General features: G+C 59.8%; 4 protein-coding genes across 4 annotated transcripts; 2 read left to right on the top strand and 2 right to left on the bottom strand.

Annotated features, from left to right (window-relative positions):
• Positions 1–526: 526 nt before the first annotated feature.
• LOC113940215 (aryl hydrocarbon receptor nuclear translocator-like) lies at positions 527–10,000 on the top strand (the record flags this gene model as incomplete). The annotated part of the gene is made up of 17 exons (XM_027631321.1): positions 527–740; positions 825–890; positions 1,008–1,107; positions 1,481–1,546; positions 1,679–1,764; positions 2,161–2,237; positions 2,375–2,509; positions 2,942–3,016; positions 3,866–4,017; positions 5,193–5,303; positions 5,492–5,567; positions 6,042–6,165; positions 6,480–6,579; positions 6,995–7,145; positions 7,351–7,510; positions 7,932–8,083; positions 8,799–10,000. Coding segments are annotated over 17 exons (1,935 nt in total), but the record flags the coding sequence as incomplete, so codon positions are not given.
• A 2,895-nt stretch (positions 10,001–12,895) lies between these two features.
• LOC113940218 (cathepsin K-like) lies at positions 12,896–16,151 on the top strand. The gene is made up of 8 exons (XM_027631324.1): positions 12,896–13,065; positions 13,891–14,029; positions 14,332–14,454; positions 14,615–14,770; positions 14,874–15,092; positions 15,172–15,337; positions 15,414–15,519; positions 15,610–16,151. Exons 1-8 carry the CDS (start codon positions 13,058–13,060, stop codon positions 15,707–15,709), a joined length of 1,017 nt encoding a protein of 338 aa, XP_027487125.1. The 5' UTR covers positions 12,896–13,057; the 3' UTR covers positions 15,710–16,151.
• A 730-nt stretch (positions 16,152–16,881) lies between these two features.
• LOC113940216 (extracellular matrix protein 1-like) lies at positions 16,882–17,534 on the bottom strand. Its single transcript, XM_027631322.1, has 3 exons — positions 17,488–17,534; positions 17,171–17,258; positions 16,882–17,075 (listed from the first exon to the last, which is right to left on the bottom strand). Exons 2-3 carry the CDS (start codon positions 17,228–17,230, stop codon positions 16,902–16,904), a joined length of 234 nt encoding a protein of 77 aa, XP_027487123.1. The 5' UTR covers positions 17,231–17,258; positions 17,488–17,534; the 3' UTR covers positions 16,882–16,901.
• Positions 17,535–18,396: 862 nt separating this feature from the next.
• Positions 18,397–18,792, bottom strand: LOC113940214 (extracellular matrix protein 1-like; the record flags this gene model as incomplete). Its single annotated transcript, XM_027631319.1, has 1 exon — positions 18,397–18,792. A coding segment is annotated over exon 1 (396 nt), but the record flags the coding sequence as incomplete, so codon positions are not given.
• Positions 18,793–19,066: the final 274 nt, after the last annotated feature.

The following is a 19,066-nucleotide window of genomic DNA, read 5'->3' as shown; positions in this document are numbered from 1 at the left end:
GGACCTCAGAGCCCGTCCCAACTGCACCAGGTTGCTCCAACCTGGCCTTGAACGTTTCCAGGGCTGAGGGAGCTTCTCTGGGTTGGGAGGGACCTCAGAGCCCGTCCCAACTGCACCAGGTTGCTCCAACCTGGCCCTGAACGTTTCCAGGGCTGAGGGAGCTTCTCTGGGTTGGGAGGGACCTCAGAGCCCGTCCCACTGCACCAGGTTGCTCCAACCTGGCCTTGAACGTTTCCAGGGCTGAGGGAGCTTCTCTGGGTAACCTGTGCCGGGGCCTCGCCACCCTTGCAGGGAAGAATTCCTTCCCGAAATCCCACCTAACCCTGCCCTCTGGCAGTGTACAAACCATCGCCCCCTTAAGGTCCTGGAAGGCCACAGTGAGGTCTCCCTGAAGCCTTCTCCTCTTGGCTTGATACCGGGAAATACAGCAGTCAGAGGGGAAAGTGAAATTATGTCGGGGCGAGAACGGGCAAAACCCAGGGCGGGGGTTTGGCCGTGGAGCTGAGGGGTGTCCGTGTGTCCACAGGAGCTCAAACACCTGATCCTGGAGGCGGCCGACGGCTTCCTGTTCATCGTGTCCTGCGAGACGGGGCGGGTGGTCTACGTGTCCGACTCGGTGACCCCCGTGCTGAACCAGCCGCAGTCCGAGTGGTTCGGCAGCACCTTGTACGACCAGGTGCACCCGGACGACGTGGGCAAGCTGAGGGAGCAGCTCTCCACCTCCGAGAACGCCCTCACAGGTACAGCACACCCCTGGGGGAAGAGCACAGGGCTGGGAGCGGGCAGAGCCCGGGAGGACTCGGATTAAACCCTTCCCTTTGTAGAAGGAACCAAACCCTGGTGCCTTTCTACCAAGGATGCCGCAGCCCCCCCCGAGAATGCGTCTAAAGGTACCGCACGGTGACACTCGTGCCCTGCCAGTCTCCCAGTTCGATTCCTGGAGCCACACCTGTGCTGGGGGAAGGACTCCCAGTGCAGCAGCATCTCCTCGTTCCTCCTTCTCCTAGGTCGGATCCTGGACTTGAAGACGGGCACTGTGAAGAAGGAGGGGCAGCAGTCCATGAGGATGTGCATGGGCTCGCGGAGATCCTTCATCTGCCGCATGAGGTGGGAAGGAATTCCCCGGGGGAATCTCTGAGCCTCCAGCTGAACTTGCTCCCTGGCCCCTCCATGCTTTTATTTCAGCTTTTTTCAGCTGGTTTTGATGTAGAGTGATAGAACGTGGCTGAGCTTCCCATACAGCCAAGTTCTTGAGGTGTTTCTTTGCCCTGTTGTACAAGATCCAGTTTAAAGTAATAATTAGTTTTGGCCCCACGTGTCACCTCCCTTGAATTCTTCAGCATGAGGGCTTTGTGTGATGGAAATTCAGACGTTCTTCCCCCTTTGCAGGGGATGAACCTCCATCTTCTTCAAGATACCCAAGATTATTTTCATGTCAACCATGAAAGATAAATCCTTTGCCCTCCTTTTTCTACCCCAGGTGTGGCAACAGCTCCGTGGATCCAGTGGCTGTGAATCGTCTCAGCTTCATGAGGAATCGCTGCAGGTAAATAATTCGTGTAGTACAAATAACAGATTTATATAAATAACACATATATAAGTAATACAAAACCCCCTGCTTTTGCTTCACCTCCCCTCCCACGTGAACCTGCAGCACAACCTGTTTCTCTCTCCCAAGGAATGGCTTAGGTGCAGCAAAGGATGGAGAACCTCACTACGTCGTGGTGCACTGCACTGGCTACATCAAAGCCTGGCCCCCAGCAGGTGAGGGCTCACCTCAGGTGTTCAGGGGGGGCTGCTTTTAAAAGCACTGAAGTGGCCCAAAGTTGCCAATTCCAGGGGCTGAACGTGCCAGGAAACATTTTGCAAACGTTATCTGTCACTTTTATTTGAAGACTGAACTGATTTTTGCCGGTGCGTCATCAGAGATCTCTGTCTGTAGAGGGTGGAAATAATATTAAACTGTCTGAAATTTAGAGATTTTGAACCCTTCTGGTGATAAGAGGGAGGGGGAGGCACCTTAATGTTCCAAATCCCTTGGTGGGGAAGGATACTGAGTTACAAACAGGGGTGCAGAGGTGTCTTGAGGTCTGTTTCCTGTGAAATGAGCAGTTTTTTCCTGCATTAACCCTGCTGGAATTTTTGGCCCCCCCTTCCCAGGTGTTTCCCTGCCTGACGACGACCCCGACGCCGGCCAGGGCAGCAAGTTTTGCCTGGTGGCCATTGGCAGGCTCCAGGTGAGTGGCCCCTTCACCTCCTCCAGCATCTCCTTGTCCTGGAAGCCCCCAGACTGAGACTGTTGAACGTCCCCTGATGGCCACAGAGCCCAGCACGGGGCTGGCATTGCCAACGCTGCCCGTGTCCCCCCTGCCAGGTGACCAGCTCTCCCAACTGCACAGACATGAACAACGTGTGCCAGCCCACAGAGTTCATCTCCAGGCACAACACCGAGGGCATCTTCACCTTCATCGACCACCGGTGCGTGGCCACCGTTGGCTACCAGCCCCAGGTGAGCGCCCTGAGGGGCTCTGTGACCCAAAATTGCTCCTCAGACTTTCTTCTCCTTCCACATCTCAACTCTGCTTTCACACAGAGCTGCTCAGCCACACCCAGGGCTTAATCCAGACGTGTTTCTTCTCCACCAGTTGCTTTGCCATGTGTTTTTCCAAGCCCTTTGATCGTGGGAAGGCTGGGTGGCTCTGGATTATGTCAAATGTCAATTAAAGCCTTTTTCTGCCTTAAATTGAGTTAAAGATCAAACATTAATCAACAGCTGTCGTGCTTCTCTTCAAGAAACAGCACGCCAGCCCCTGTGCTTGGTTTGTGTAACGGGGATCTGGGGGGAAGGGAGCAGGAACTACCTGTCCAAAGCAGGATTAATTGTGGAATCTGCCTGCCAGATGAACTGACTCGATCTCTCTCACGATTCCTTGAAAATCAGGAACTTTTGGGGAAAGACATTGTGGATTTCTGCCATCCAGAAGACCAGCAGCTTTTACGGGACAGCTTTCAGCAGGTACAAAACATTGGAGCTGCCCTTTGCATGCAGGGTGGGACTCAGGTTGGAACTGAGGTTGGAATTCAGACTAGGCCTGAGGTTGGAATTCAAACTGGGACTGAGGTTGGAATTCAGACTGGGCCTGAGGTTGGAATTCAGACTGGAATGCCTCGGTCCTTGCAAAACGGCGAAAAATTAATTGGAAAACCGAGAGGAAAAATAAACCTTAGATAATTCTCCTTTGCAAACAGATCAAGTCATGTAGTTAAATACAGAACAAACCAGAAGCATCTGATGTCTTTAACTCCTGAATCCCTGCTCTGGCTGCTGGTCCAGGCTGCCTTTAGGGTCAGGGATGTGGCTCCCAAGGGCCTGCTTGACTTGCTGTGCTCCTGTGGCTGAAACCCTGGTTCATCTCTAGGGCCCAGCCCAGTGCTGCAGAACCCGAAATGGAGGTGGTTTTCTTGCCCTATTATTTCTGAGGGCCTTGGACTGGTGGCAGGGCAGGTAAGGCTGCCCCTGTGCTTTCATGACTCCAAAAACCAGCTGCTCATATCCATTGCTCCAAACCGTTGGAATCGGAGGCGACAGCATGTGTTCCATCTCTTGGAGGCTTTTTCATACATCCCACCAGTGCAAAGGCATAAGAGGAGTGAAGCCAAAAAGGGGATTTTTAGATTCCCCTCCTGTATCCTTTGGGAATCCAGGTGTCCTGAGGGAATAGTGCCATTTAGTTTGGGAAGGCTGAGACGTGCCAGGTTTGAGGCAAAGGGCCATCGCCGGGGTTTTGGGGGGTGGCTCTTGCTCAGGTTGCTCCTCAGCACCCTTGGTCAGGTGCTACTCCTGGGATTCCTGGTTTTTTTTCAGGTGGTGAAGTTAAAAGGCCAGGTTCTGTCAGTCATGTTCCGCTTCCGATCCAAAAACCGGGAATGGCTCTGGATGAGAACCAGCTCCTTCACCTTCCAGAACCCCTACTCGGATGAGATCGAGTACATCATCTGCACCAACACCAACGTCAAGTATGTGCATGGAAAAACGACCTGCCTGGGGGGGCTCCTATCCCAGAATAACCGTGGGAGCCTTGGCCTCTCCCCCTCTCCAAACTTCCCACCACTTGGAGAAGTTCCCAAGTCCCTCGAGCTCCCGTTTCCTGGGCTGTGCCAGGCACTGGAGGACTTAAAAAGTGCAGGAATTGAAGTGTCTTTGGCTGTCCCGTCGTGTGCCTTAACAAGCTGCCAAAATTCAGCTCCAGCAGTGCCTGAAGCCGGTGAAATCTGCCTCAGAATGTGGCTCTTGGATTGCTGTGACAGTCCAGGAGGTTACATATCCTTTGGGAATGGTGGGAGCTGCTCTCTCTTCCCGTGAGGGAGCTCCAGGCCTCTTACACAAGAGCAGCAAAGCCCCAGAATTTGTGCCTGTGATGTGGAGCTGCAGCCTTGGCAGGGGCAGCCACTGGAGTCTCCAGCAGGCAAACAGGAGGCTGGATTGCTTGGGAAAGGGAAACCCAGGAATGTGCTGCAGGCCTGATGTCCTGCCCCATGTCAGAACTCCTTCATTCCACACCCAGCCATTCCCACATCCATAACCCACCTCCCAAAGTCCCTGTGGAGCAGCAGTGTCTGTGCCTGCTCGTGTTTGAGGGGTGTTTTGTTCAGGGGCAGCTCTCCAGGTTACATGTGCTGCTTCATCTTCAAGATCAGGGGCTGCTGAAGCAGCAGGTTCCAAAAGAGACCTAGAAAATGCTGGATTTTTGTTAATTTATGGTGGGATTTAAACATTTCACTGGGTCCTCACAGTTCACGGAAGAGCATAAAGAACTTGCACCACGTTTTGGGCTTAAAACCTGAAACTACTGGTGGTCTCTGAGTATCTGACAGAGCTAAACTTCAAGGGTTTGGAGATTCCCACAGCCTTTGCTTGTGCTTTAGGGATGCTGCAGATCCAACCACACTCCTGGTGCAGGTTATTAATTGCTCAGGGACTGAACGTGGGAGGCACAACCCCCACCTCTGGAGCATCCCCATTGCACAGCACCTCCTTCCAGGGACACCAGGTGGAAAGATCCTTCCCTCAGACAGGGCTTTGCATCTTGCCTGAGGCAGCCACACCCAGACCCCAACTTTGCTTCCAGCTGGGATTTTTTTTTTTGAACCTTTTTTTTTCTTTTTTTTTTCTCCCTGTGTTTGCTTTGAAGGAACTCGAGCCAGGAGTCCCGGCCTGCCCTGGCAAACTCTCTGCCGAGGCCCCAAATGGGGCAGAGCGTCAACCTCCCCCTGGACATGGGCACAGCCCCACTGCCCTCAAGGTCAGGAGGTGCTCAGCTCCTTTTCCCATTTCTACCCTGCTGTCACACCTCCCTCCATCCCCAAATCCCCCTCTGTGCAGCCAGGAACTCCGGGCTGGTGAACCCCTGGCATAACCACACGGAGCTGATCCCTTGGGAATTCTCTCTGGCAGCCTGTGTTCTCCTGTTACAGACTCTTTCTATTTTAGGCAGCAGCAGCCCCCACAGGCAGAGCTGGAAGTGGGCCCGGGAAGGGAGAGCCTGGCTGGGTATGAGCACTCCCAGGTGAGTCCTCCCCAGAGGAGGGGTTTGTTGTCCTGCTCGTTGTCCTGCTCTGTTCCTGTCCTGTTCTGTTCTCTGGGGGTTTAAAGGTGCTGGCACGAGGTTCAGGTGGGTCTGAGGGGAAGGTGTTTCTGCCCTTGGGTGTTGCTGGATCTGCGGCTTGATCCCAATATTTATCATGTGGAATTGTAGAGTCATGGAATGGGTTGGGTTGGGAGGGACCTTAAATATCATCCAGTTCCACCTCCTGCCGTGGGCAGGGACACCTCCCTGCTTGCTCCAAGCCCTGTCCAACCTGGCCTTGAGCGTTTCCAGGGATCCACAGCTTCTCTGGGCAGCCTGTCCTGCTGTACCAGCCCTGACTGGCCACGTTATCCCAATAAAACACCGGAATCCCGAGCGCAGCCCGGCCCTCAGCCCTTCTCCGGGCTGATTCCCGCTGTGCTGAGGAGTGACAGCTCCCTATCCCTGCTCCAGGTCCCCGTGCAGCCCGTGAGTGCTGCAGGCCCAGAGCACAGCAAGCCCCTGGAGAAGGCAGAGAGCCTGTTCAGCCAGGAGCGGGATCCACGCTTCGGGGAGATCTTCACCGGGATCAGCACAGGTGGGTGAGCAGGGCTCTCCTGGGCTGCTCCTCCTGCCTGCCCTGGGCACGTCCTTCCTGCCTCTTCCCAGGCTGTACTGGATGCTCCAACCCCAGGGAACCTTCATGCAGGTTTATTAGGAAGTGGAGAGGAAGTCAAATTAAACCTGGGTTTATTAGAAGGTTTATTAGAAAGTGGTGAGGAAGTCAATTTAAACAGGGGTTAACAAAATCATCTGGAGTTGGGTCTGGAGAAGGAGCGAAGGAGTCCTCCTTCCCAGGGACACATCTCTTCCCTGTTGCCAGCCCCAAAATGTCTCGTGCTCTCTCTGCAGACCAGAGCAAGGCCCTCCCTGCCAGCACCGTGCCAGCCAACCCACCCCTCTTCTCCCAGGGAAACACCTTCACTGCTGCACGGCCCCAGGAGAACTTCAGGTGAGGCTTCACCTTCCCACTTCCCACCTCCATTCCCTCTGTTGCATCCCTGTGCCTCCCGGGCGTGCCCAGGACCTGGGCTGGGTGAGGGCAGCCGTGCCCAGGACACCCAGCTCCACCCAGCAGCTCCTCCCAGTTGTGTCCCAGTAGAGAATCATGGAATCATTTAGGTTGGAAAAGCCCTCTGAGATCATCCAGTCCAACTGTTACTGCCCAGTTCAGCACTAACCCCTGTCCCAGGTGCCACATCCACACGTTCTTGGAACACTTCCACCTTTCCCAGGGCGGCCTGATGGGCAGAGTTCACCCGCACAGCTGGGCTCATTTCCCTCCCCCAGTAACTCAGACAGGCAGGTTTGGTGCCTCTCCTTCCTGCAATGCTCTTCCACGGGCTCAGACTCCTCTCCCCTCCCAGGAGCAGCAGCATGGTGCCTCCGGTGAACATCATCCAGCAGCAGCCGTCCCCCGCCGGCCGGATCTTATCCCAGATTTCCCGGCACTCCAGCCCAGCTCAGGTCAGCGGGACCACGTGGGCTGCAGGGACACGCCCGGTGTTCACACCCCAGGTAGCACAGCCCAAACCCTCAGCTGCAGGGTCCCCGCTGCCTTCAGACCCCGCTCTCCACGGGGGGATCATCCCGCTCCCACTCCCGGCGCCGCGTGTCCGTGGGCTTCCTCCTCTGGGGCTACTCTGCCGAGCCGAGGGCCGGGGGAGATCCATCCCTCCTCCTCCTCCTCCTCCTCCTCTCCCGTGTCCTTCCTCTCTCACAGCAAGTGGCATCGCAGCCGGTGAAGACTCGGCCGCCTTCCTTCAACATGGGGACATTCCAGGGCACCCCGTCCTCCTTCAGCTCCATGACAGCTCCGGGATCCACGGCCTCTCCCACCGCGGCACCGTACCCGGCCCTGGCCACCCGTGGCTCCGGCTTCAGTGAGTGTGGCTGAGGGAGCTGGGGGCACCCCGTGGATACAGCTGGGCTGGGATGTGCTCTCTAGGGGTTTTAGGGGGTTTTGGGGGAGCTCCCAAACGTGGAGAGCAGAGCTGGATCCCTCCTTTGACTGGTCGCCAACCACAGAGCTGGGCTCAGTGATCCTTGTGGATCCCTTCCAGATCAGGAGGATCTGGGATCGTCCCAGCAGATGAATTTTGAACCGTGTCAAGGCTGACTGGGAGGAAACAAAAACCCCCTTCTGGGCATCCCTTTGTTCTGCCCCATGGCAACAAACCCACGACAGGAATTCCTGTAGGGTGACCCTCCCGGGGCACCACCCGGAGCTGTGCCCTTCCCAGTCCCACAGAAGCACTGGAGAAGCCCAGGAGGGCTGCCCTGACTGTGTTGTGTGTCCAGCAGGCACGGAGGCAGCGCAGACCCCGGCCCCGTTCCAGCCCCGCGCCGCCGACGCCGTGGGAATGTGGCCCCAGTGGCAAGGGCAGCACCACGGCCCGGGATCCGGGGAGCAGCACGTGCAGCAGCCCCAGCCCAGCCAGCCTGAGGTCTTCCCAGTAAGATGGGGCTTTTTAACCTCCCAAATCCAGTGGGGTCCACGGGGCTGAAGCACCTGGAGATCGTCCCTCTGGTTCAGACCAACTGGGGAGGTCCCAAACTTCGGGATAACCTGATGGAGGTGGAAGTGGAGAGGGCAGGACTTGGCTTTGTGTCTTGGTCACAAAGCAGGATCAGTGTGAAGTTCCAGTTGGATTAACCCTTCTGATTCTAATTAATAACAAAAGGAAAGCCTCAATCCAATAAAATTAAGATAATTCCTGAGAATTCCTTTCCAAGGAGTCGCCAATTATCCCTTAAATTTGCTACTCCTTAAATTTGCCTTGGACACAGACCCTGTGTTCCCTTGGGAAAAGGACCATCTTGGTCCTCAGTACCTGCTCCAGCAAACCCACGAGTAAATTGCCAACATGATCATGGAATCATGGAATTGTTGAGGTTGGAAAAGCCTCTGAGATCAAGTCCAACTGTTCCCCCAGCAGTGCCAAGGCCACCACTAAACTGTGTCCCCAAGTGCCACAGCAGTGCCAGGGGCAGCAACTCTACCACATCCCTGGGCAGCCTATTCCAATGCCTGGCCATGCTTTCCATGGAGAAATTGTCCCTAATTTCCAATCCAAACCTCCCGGGCACCACTTGAGGCTTGGTTTGGTGCCTGATATTCCCTGATATTCCAGTGCAGATCCTGACTCTGTCCTTGTCTCCTCCTCTCAGGACATGCTGACCATGCTGGGAGACCAAGGGCCCAACTACAACAACGAAGAATTCCCAGAGCTGAACATATTCCCTTCTTTTTCCGAGTAAAACAAGCCTTAGGGGAGACACCACAAAGCTCTACAATATCCACGTGTAAAGGAAAACAGCCGAGTCTTTCTCTCCAAGAACTGTCCAAACTCTTCCCAACCCTCTGGAAGGGGAGCTCCGAGGATGGGTGGCCGTGGAGGAGGAGGAGGATGGTGTGGTTTGGACACCTCCTCCCTGTGGGATTGTTCTGGAAGCTCCAGGACCTGAGTGCCACAAGAGCGAAGGCCCCGTGTTCCCAGAGCTGCTCCCAAGTGGATTTCCGTGGGAGGAATTCCTGGCTGGATCTCAGACAGCCCTTCCACGCTTTTTAAGGTGGCTGTGACTGGTTTTATTTCATTCTCTGCCGTGACTTTTTCTATCAAACACAAAACTATCGAGATTTTTTTAAGTATTTGGGAGAAGCTCTTCCAAGCGTTATCCCTGTAAATACAATCCTGGAGGATGCTTGAGTAAGAATCCCTGTCCTGAGCCGGTGTTTTTCCTCCTTTTTGGAGGAATTTTGGCTGGTCTTGGAGGGTTGTTACCACGTCTCCAGTCCAGGGTGCTCCACGTGGAGATTCCCACGTTTGTTTGGAATCTTCCCTCTCCTGTGAACTGTGCAATGAAGTCAGTGTGACCCATAACCCCCCTTCCCCCCCGTTATCCCGGGATAATTAACGAGCCATAAAAATATTATCCATGTAGCTTTTCTTCTGGATGCATCAATTTTCCAGCTGGTGGGTTTCTGTGCTGCCACAAATTGATGTTTTCAACAGGTTTTTTGGGGGAAAAAACCTGCCCCACGCTGTCCATGGAATTTTATCCCATAGAGAGGAGTTCCTTGTTGTCGTCTGGATGTAGGAGAATCCCTGGATTTCATCAGGGAATTGCTGAGGAACTGTGTATTTTTCACTACATCTGCTCACTCACCGTCTCCTTAAGGAAGAATTCCTGCCATGGGATCATCCTGTTGCCAAATCACAAACTGTAAGAGGAGAGCTGGAAAAGTAGGGAACAGAGTGATTTTTTTTTTATATATATATATATATATATATAAATATATATAAAGTTTTTAATTTTTAAACCTTGACTTGGAATCTTCTGGCTTTTTCCATGGAAAAAAAAAAAACCAACTTGTGGCCAATCCTGCCCTCCTCAGGGGCTGGAAGAACAGTTTGATTCCCTCTTGCTTCAGTTCCAACAGGAAAAATTCATTGCTGAGTTGGACTTGGAAGGAAACTTGGCACAACAGCAGCAGGGGAAGAATCCCGAGTTTTCCTGGAAGCCTGGTTTTGTTTTAAATGGAATGTGGGTGTCTCTCCCTGTTCCCTGCATGTTGGGAGGGGGCTCTGGGGACCCCCAGGGTGGTTGTGAGTGTCCCCTCTGCTGGTTTGGGGCAGGGAAGGGGGGAAGATTCCACCCCCAGGAGCTGATTCCAGAGCTGTAATTCCTGGATAACATCCACGGAGGGAAGTGTGAAACCTTTGTGTCACCAGCCCAGAGAGATTCCTCCTGGAGGAAGCTTTGCTTTTCCCTCCTCCTTTTGTTGGAAAAGTAAGATTTGAAAGCTTTAGGTTTGGGTTTGGTTTTTTGGTTTGGTTTTGGGGGTTTTTTTCCGTTTGTTTTTTTTTTTTATTCCAAATTTCTCTATGGAAAAGTGGGAACATCCCCCTCGGAGCCATCCTGTGACCCACCCCTGTCCTGTGATCCAGGGACTTTTCTCCCAGCAAGATCCTCCTCCCCAGTCACATCCTGGGCCCTCCCCCTTGAGCTGCCAGAGGAGGAGGAGGAGGAAAATTCCCATTTCCCAGAGCTTTTGTGGATGACTTGGGTGTAAACACCCCCCCCCCTCCTCCCCAATTTTCCAGCTCCTGGGAGAAGAAAACCAGCTGGAGCAGCCCAAATCCCTTGGGAAGGAGGATGAGGACTGGGAGGGGCTGGCAGGGTGGGGGACAGGGGTGGGGCACAACTTTGGTTCTTCACCCCCCTTTGGGAACTGCATTGTTTGTCCCTGGGGGGATTTTACTGAACAATCACTTGGGGGGGGGCAGGATCCAAACCCCCCTCGGGATGTTTCCCAATCCTGGGTTCCTCATTCCAGGAATTCTGGGCAGCAGAGATTTTTACAAGAAATTTTTTTTCCCCTTTTTCAAAGCTTTGTCTCATTTCTGCCTCTCTCTGCCCCCCCCTCAGGGGACTGTGGCCCCCAAAACCCCTGTTCCCCCCAGTTTGGCCCCCTAATCCCCCATATTCCCCCTGCTTTGCCCCCCCCAAGCCCCTATTTGACTCCCCTGGATTTGCCCCCCCCAAATCCTCATCCCCTGCTCCTTTCTCCCCCTAAATCCCCATCCCCCTAATTTGACCCCCCTACAACCCCTGTGCCCCCCCTGCTTTGCTCCCCCATAACTCCCATCCATCCCCCCAATTTGGCCCCTCAGGCCCCCATTTGTCCCCCCCCCAACCCCATGTCCCCCCTGTTTGTCCCCCAAACCCTGTCCCCTCTCCAAGTTTGGGCCCCCAAACTCTGTTTGTCCCCCCCCCTTTTCCCCCCCCCAACCCCTCCCCCCCCGCTTTTTCCCCCCCAGATCCCCTCTGCCCCCCCCATTTGCCCTGCACCCGGTGCCCCCAGTGCCCCCAGTGCCCCCAGTCACACACGGCCACGTCAGGGCCTCGTGCTCTGGACGATGATTCTGTGCTGGAGCCCCAGGGGTGACTCAGCCCCCCCCGGACCGGGTCACACGGGGCGGTGACCCCTCTCTCGGGGACCCCCCTGGGCAGGGGGTGACACGGGGAGGGGAGAGGGGGCTCCAACCTGACCCCCCCTCCCCCTTGGTGCTGCTCCATCCCCTCCGCTCTGCCCTGTGCCAGCCCGGGCCCAGGACGGTCCAGCCCGCGGCCGGAGGGTGACGGTGACAGCGGCAGTGACGGTGACGATGATGATGTCGATGTCCCCGCGCCTGGCACAGGGCACTGGTGCCACTGGTGCCACCGGGACCTTCCGCCCTGTCCCGCAGGAGCCGCGGGAGGAGGGGACGGTCCGGGCAGAAAGCACCGTCTGGCTCCTCCTTCCCCCTCGGGGGCCAGCCCGGGACCCCCAAACTGGGCACACGGGGGTGACCTGCCTGGGTTGGGGACACTGGGGACAGGGATGGGCTCCTGTGCTCTGCTCCTGCTGTCACAGCATGACCCCGATGCCCCCGAGCTGCCGTGTCCGGCCTCTCCTGGAGGCGGTGGGTGCTCAACCCACTCACCCCAGGGTGTTGGGGGGGATCGGGGGTCCCCAGGAACACCAGTGCCCTGTCCTGCCCGGCTGTGGGGGGGACTCGGGGTCGAGGAGGTGTCCCTAGGGCAGGAGATGTCCCCCAAGGTGGGATGGTGGGGCAGGAGGACACCTGGGGCAGGAGGACGTCCCTGGGACCAGGATCCTTGGAGTAGGAGGGTGTCCTGGGGCAGGGTGGTGGGGTGGGACCCCCCTGGGGCAGGAGGGTGTCCCCGGTGTGGGACAGTGGGGCAGGAGGGTGTCCTGGGGGCAGGAGGGTGTCCTGGGGCAGAGTGGTGGGGTGGAACACCCCTGGGGCAGGAGGTGTCTCCAAGGTGGGATGATGGGGCAGGAGGACATCCCTGGGGCAGGAGGATGTCCCTGGTACCGGGATCCTTGGGGCAGGAGGGTGTCCCGGGGGCAGGAGGGTGTCCTGGGGCAGGGTGGTGGGGTGGGACACCCCTGGGGCAGGAGGGTGTCCCCGCTGTGGGACAGTGGGGCAGGAGGACACCCCTGGGGCAGGATGGTGGGGTGGAACACCCCTGGGGCAGGAGGTGTCCCCAAGGTGGGATGCTGGGGCAGGAGGGTGTCCCCGCTGTGGGACAGTGGGGCAGGAGGGTGTCCCGGGGGCAGGAGAATGTCGCTGGGCCGGGGATGTCGCTGGGACAGGGGTGTCCCCAGGACAGGACCCAACGGCAGCAGCCCCGCGCCGGGGCTGACTCAGCCCGTCCCCGCAGCATCACGTGAAGCCGGGGAAGCCCCCCCGTCCCCCCTCCCCGTCCCCTCGATCCCTCCCCCTCCCCATCCAAACCCGACGCCTGCCCAAATTTTCCGGCTGCCTCCGAACTTCCTCAATCCATCCAGCGGCATAAAAGCTCAGCAGCCCCAGCCCGGCGCTCCCAGTGCTCCCAGTGCTCCCACCGACGGCTCCATGCTGGGGTAAGAGCCCTGAGAGGGAGGAGGGAGGAGGGAGGGGGTCCCAGGGCTGGGTAGGGGACCCAGTGGGGCGGTGGGAGGCTTTTTCCCCGGGGAAACGGATCCCAGTGGGAATGGGAGGGAAGAGGGTCCCATGTGGGACCCTTAGAGGCACAAAGGGGGACACTGAGGCAACATCACGTCTGGGGGGGGGCTGCGGGCTGGTGTCCCTGTCCCTGCTCCCCCACAGGGCTCTGGGTGCTGGGAGCCAGTGGGTGAAGCCAGGGAGGGGCAGGAGGGCTGAGACCCCCTCTGCCTGCTCCCCCTGCACCCCAAAGTTTGGTTCTCCACGGTTCGGATCTGCCGGAAAGACGCGGACGCTGTAATGGGATCCAGCTGGGCCGGCTCATGTGATGCCGGCGCCCGGCCAGCGCTGCCACGGGGGTGTCCTGGCCCCTTATCAGGGTGGGTGGGGGATCTCAGACCCCCAAATGAGGCTGAGAAAGGTGTCCCAGACCCCAACTAGGCTTGGCAGGGGGGCCCAGCCCCAAATCAGGCTGGATAGGGGTTCCAACCCCAAATTAGGGTGGGCAGGGTGTTCCAGACCCCAACTAGGGTGAGAAGAGGGGCCCAGTCCCCAGTTAGGGTGGCAAGGGGGGCCCAGCACCCCAAGCTACGGTGGAAAGAGGACGCCAGCCCCAAGTCAGGGTGTGCAGGGGGCCCTGGCCCTAAGGCAGGGTGTGCAGAGGGGTCCTAGCCCCAAACGAGGATGGGCACAGGGGCCCAGACCCCAATACTTGAGTCCTGCCCACCCCCAGCCCCCCAGCTCAGTGTCTGCCCCATTCCCAGTGCTCAGCTGGTCCCCAGGATGTGGTGGCTGCTGGCCCTGCTGGTCCCTGTGGCCCTGGCCCAGTTGCACCCAGAGCCGGAACTGGACACGCAGTGGGAGCTGTGGAAGAAAACCCACCGCAAGCAGTACAACGGCCAGGTGGGGCAGGGACCCTGGGGAGGGGGGGTCTGGGAGCTGGGGACCCCCAGGATGACCCCAGGGTGGGACACTGGGGCAGGAGAATGTCCCTGGTGCCAGAGGATGTCCCCAGGGTGGGACACTGAGACAGGAGGATGTCCCTGGGGCAGGAGGATGTCCCCAGGGTGGGACACTGGGGCACGAGGATGTCCCTAGGGTGGGACACTGGGGCAGGAGGGTGTCCCTGGTCCCAGAGGATGCCCCCAGGGCAGGGGGCACAGGCAGGACCCCCCTGCCCAGCTCCCTCTCACCCCGTGGCACAGGCAGACGAGGTGACACGGCGGCTGATCTGGGAGAAGAACCTCAAGTACATCAACACCCACAACCTGGAGCACACGCTGGGCGTCCACACCTTCGAGCTGGCCATGAACCACCTGGGGGACATGGTGGGTGTCACTGGGGGCATGGGGGGGGTCACTGGGGGGCAGGGGGGGGGTCACTGGGGGCATGGGGGGTGTCACTGGGGGCAGGGGGGGGGCTGAGCACCCACGGGTGCTCCCACACCCCCTTCCCCCTAGGCTCACCCACCCCGGGCTCCTTCCCCAGACCAGCGAGGAGGTGGTGAGGACGATGACGGGGCTGAAGGTGCCCCGTGGCCACCAACGTCACAACGAGACTCTCTTTGTCCCCGACTGGACCGAGAGAGCCCCGGCTGCCATGGACTGGCGCAAGAAGGGCTACGTCACCCCTGTCAAGAACCAGGTGAGGCCGGTGCTGCCAGGGGTGCCCAGAGCATGGTGTCACCCCAGTGTCACCCTGGTGTCACCCCAGTGTCACCCCGGTGTCACCCGCCGTGTCCCCACAGGGCCAGTGCGGCTCGTGCTGGGCGTTCAGCTCGGTGGGTGCCCTGGAGGGGCAGCTGAAGAGGAAGACGGGGAAACTGCTGTCCCTGAGCCCCCAGAACCTGGTGGACTGCGTGGCCAACAACGACGGCTGCGGCGGCGGGTACATGACCAACGCCTTCGAGTACGTGCGGCAGAACCGCGGCATCGACTCCGAGGACGCCTACCCCTACATCGGCCAGGTGGGGTGGGGGGACACGGGCCCCACACCTCCCTCCCTCCACCCCCCTCGCCCCCATCTCACCTCCCCCTTCCCGGCAGGACGAGAGCTGCATGTACAGCCCCACCGGGAAGGCGGCCAAGTGCCGCGGCTACCGCGAGATCCCCCAAGGCAACGAGAAGGCCTTGAAGAGGGCGGTGGCCCGGATCGGCCCCATCTCCGTGGGCATCGACGCCAGCCTGCCCTCCTTCCAGTTCTACAGCCGGGGTGAGGGGCTGGGGGGCACGCCGGGGCGCTGGGGCTGCCCGGGGAAGCCGAGGTGGTGACAGCCCTGTGTCCCCAGGGGTTTACTACGACGAGAACTGCAACGCGGAGAACATCAACCACGCTGTGCTGGCCGTGGGCTACGGGGCACAGAAGGGCACCAAGCACTGGATCATCAAGAACAGGTACACCGGGGGTGGGGATGGCGGGATGGCCGGTCACCGGCTCGGGAATTGCTCTTCCAGAGGCTCAGGCTCTGCTTTTCCGCCCCTCAGCTGGGGCGAGGAGTGGGGCAACAAGGGCTACGTCCTCCTGGCCCGCAACATGGACAACGCCTGCGGCGTGGCCAACCTGGCCAGCTTCCCCAAGATGTGACACCCCGGCCCTTCCCTCCCCACTTCCCGACCTTCCAACTCGGCCTCTTCCCTCCCGGTCTCGAAGGACAGCGCTCCCGGGGGGAATTCTGGGACTCCACCAGAAATTTCCCCTGGGATAGGGGAGGGAACCCCTCTCCCAGCTGCAGTGAATGGAGGGATGAGCTTCCCCCAGCTCTGTTTTCCTGGGAATTCTTTGCCGTGCTGGCTTCTGCCTTCCCATGGATCGTGCTTGGCCAGATCCATGAAGGCCGATCCATCCAGAGATGCTTCAGGAAATGGGTCCCAGGCCAACCTCTGCCTCCAGGAATACTGGGGAACAGTGGATGTGGAATATTCCCAACGGAGAGCACAGATCCCTATCGCTCCACCCTGTATCCCGGTGGAGGCTGCTGAGAATGATACGACTATTTTTCAAATAAAATTGGGAATAAAGGCTGGGACCAGTTTGCTCTGTGCTGGGAAAGGGGTCACAGGGATGGGAAAAGTCCTTCTCTTTCCCAAGGGGGCAGGACCCCCATGGTGGGGCAGAACTGGGAGAGAAGGTGCTGCTGGGGAATTTTTGGATGGACAGATGGACGGAGGACCTGGGCCTGGGGGAAGGACACGTGGAAGGACAGATGGGTGGATGAATCCACAGGAGTCCCCCAACCCCATCAGGGTCTCTCAAACACCCCCCCTGGGGACTGTCAGACACAACTTGGGGGCCAACATGGAGCTGTAGGACACAGGGAGCCCCTGGGATCATGGCAATGGGGGGGAACACGGGTGACAGTGACACTGTGGGGCCACGAGAATCCAGGGGCTTTGGGGAGGGGGGGGGGAAAAAGAGACCCCCCGGGGACAAGAGGCCACGGGCACCCCATGTGGGTGAGGAGGTGGCCACAGCACACCCCAAAACCAAACACAGGTATCACACCGGGCCCGACACACCCTGACAGCACAAACACCCCAACACCCACCCACACCCCGGCACACCCCGGAATGGGGGCACGGGGGGGCCCCCAAAAAACAATGGGGACACTCACACACAGGGGTGGGGCCCCAAAACAGTGGAGACACTGAGACACAGTGTGGGGGGGGGACCCAAAACAATGACACAGTGGCCCCCCCCAAAACCCAAACAATGGGGACACTCAGCGGTGACACAACAGCATCTTTATTGCCCCACTCATGCCGGGGGTGGGGGGGGTTCACTCGTCGTGGCCGGGGGGTGGGGGGGCCACGGCGGCTCCCAGGGTCACCCGGTCCAGGTAGGCGTTGTCGAAGCAGCGGCGCCGCTCGGGCTCCTCCCACGAGCAGCAGCCCTGGGGGTCCCGCCAGGAGTCCTCGGGGGTGGCACAGAGCGTGGCGATGGCCTGGGACAGCTGGGGACAGTGGGGAAGGATGAGGGGGGGGTCAGAGTAGCCGTGGGGGTCCCCCAGAGCCGCTGACCCCCCTCCCACCCCGCTCGGTCACTCACCTGCTCCCGGGCGCAGACCCCGCGCTCCTCGGCGGGGAGGGGGCAACACGCGGCCGTCATGGCCCCAAAAAGCTCCGGCACGGGCCGCCTGCGGACACGGACAGGGCGTGTCACGAGGGGAGGGGGGTCAACTCGGGGTGGTGGGGGGGCTGGGAGAGGGGGTGGACTCCTGGGAACCTCACTGAGAGGGGTCTCTGAGCACTGGAGGGTCCCCGATGTCCGGGTCCGCTCTGGGATGGGGAGTCCCGGGTCCTCTCCAGCATCAGGGACTGTGGGGTCCCGGGGGGGCAGGGGTGGGTGTTTTGGGGGTCACCTACCTCTGCGTGAAGAGGCGGGTGGGGCCGCAGAGCGAGCGCAGCAAGGCGGGGCCGGGCCGGACCAGGCTCACGTTGTGCAGCTCCCGGTCGTAGTTGGGGACGGGGGCGGCGGCGGCGAAGCAGCGGCCCCGGGCCCGGAGACCCTTGCGCTGGCAGCACCAGTGATGCCTCGTCTTCACCGCCGACTCCTCCCGGCAGAACCGATTCATCCCCTTCAGCCACTGCGGGGCAAAGGGGGAGGTCAGGGGGTCCCCCTCGGACCCCTGGGTCCCTCCCAGACACCTGAGTCCCCCCCCAAGCCCTGGGTCGTTTCCCGGACGCCTCCGCCCCTCCCTGTCTGGGTCCCTCCCTGAGAGGTTCGTCACCCCCGCAGACACCTGGGTGCCTCCCCCGCCTCTGGGTCACGCTCCGGGCACCTCGGTCATTGCCGGGGCACCGGGGGCTCCTCCCCGGATGGCGGGGGCCCTCCCAAACAAATGGGGCTCCTCCCCGGATACCTGAGGGCCAACCCAAACACCTGGGGCCCTTTCCCAGACTCCTGGTTCCCTTTCCGGGACTCCTGGGTCCCCCTCCCAAATGCCTGGGTCCCCCCAGTCCTTCGATACCCGAGACCCTCCCAAACACCTGGGTCCATTTCCGAGACTCCTGGATCCCTTTCCCAGTCACTTGTGTCCCTTTCCCGGATTCCTGGATCCCCCCAGTCCTTCGACACCCGAGTGCCCCTCATCCTCTGACTCCGGGACCCTCCCCGCCCCCGTGTCCCCCCCTTGTGTCCCCCCTTGTCGCACTCACGGCGCTGTGGGCGCAGCTCAGGCTCTCGTTGCGGCAGCACCGCCCGTACTCTCGCTCCAGGCGGACCCGCAGCTCGATGCGGGGCCCGGAGGGGGTGTCGGGCCCGGGGGGGCCGGGGCGCAGCTCCCGCAGCCCGCAGATGTTGCCCAAGTTGGCGGCCGTGGGCTCCCCGGGCGGGAAGGGGGTCTCGGTGACCAGGTCCCAGGCGGTGTTGGGCTCCCAGGAGGTGTTGGGGTCCCAGGTGGGGGCCGGGGTCTCCTGGGCGAAGCAGCGGCGCCGCGCGGCCCCGTGCCGGCGGCAGCAGTGGAACTGCCGCGTCTTCACCGCGAACTCATCGGTGCAGAACCCGTCCAGCACGTCCGTCCACTGCGGAGCCCCCTCGGGGTCACCCCGGCCCCGCGGCGGCCCCGCGTCCTTCCCTCCACCGAGTCCCCGCGCGCCCCCTCCCCGCGGTGTCCCCACATTCTCCCCGCCCCGGTGTTCCTGTGTCTTCCCTTCCTGCAGTGTCCCCATGTCCCCCTCTCCAAGTGTCCCCGTGCCCCACGGTGTCCCCACATCCCACCTCCCCGCGGTGTCCCCACGTTCCCCCCGCCCCGGTGTTTCCTGCAGTGTCCCCATGTCCCCCCCTCCAAGTGTCCCCGTGCCCCACAGTGTCCCCACATCCCACCTCCCCGCGGTGTCCCCACTCCCTGCAGTGTCTCTACGTCCCCCTTCCCAGTGGCGTCCCCCGTGTCCGCAGTGTCCCCCCCTCCCCACGGTGGTCACCCCCGTCCCCGTGTCCCCCCGT

Source organism: Corapipo altera, unplaced genomic scaffold, assembly GCF_003945725.1.
Source record: "Corapipo altera isolate COAL_440 unplaced genomic scaffold, ASM394572v1 131727, whole genome shotgun sequence".
In the NCBI taxonomy this organism is placed as follows: Eukaryota; Metazoa; Chordata; class Aves; order Passeriformes; family Pipridae; genus Corapipo; species Corapipo altera.
The sequence above is the reverse complement of the archived record's forward strand: the minus strand, read 5'-3'. Positions and strand labels throughout refer to the sequence as shown.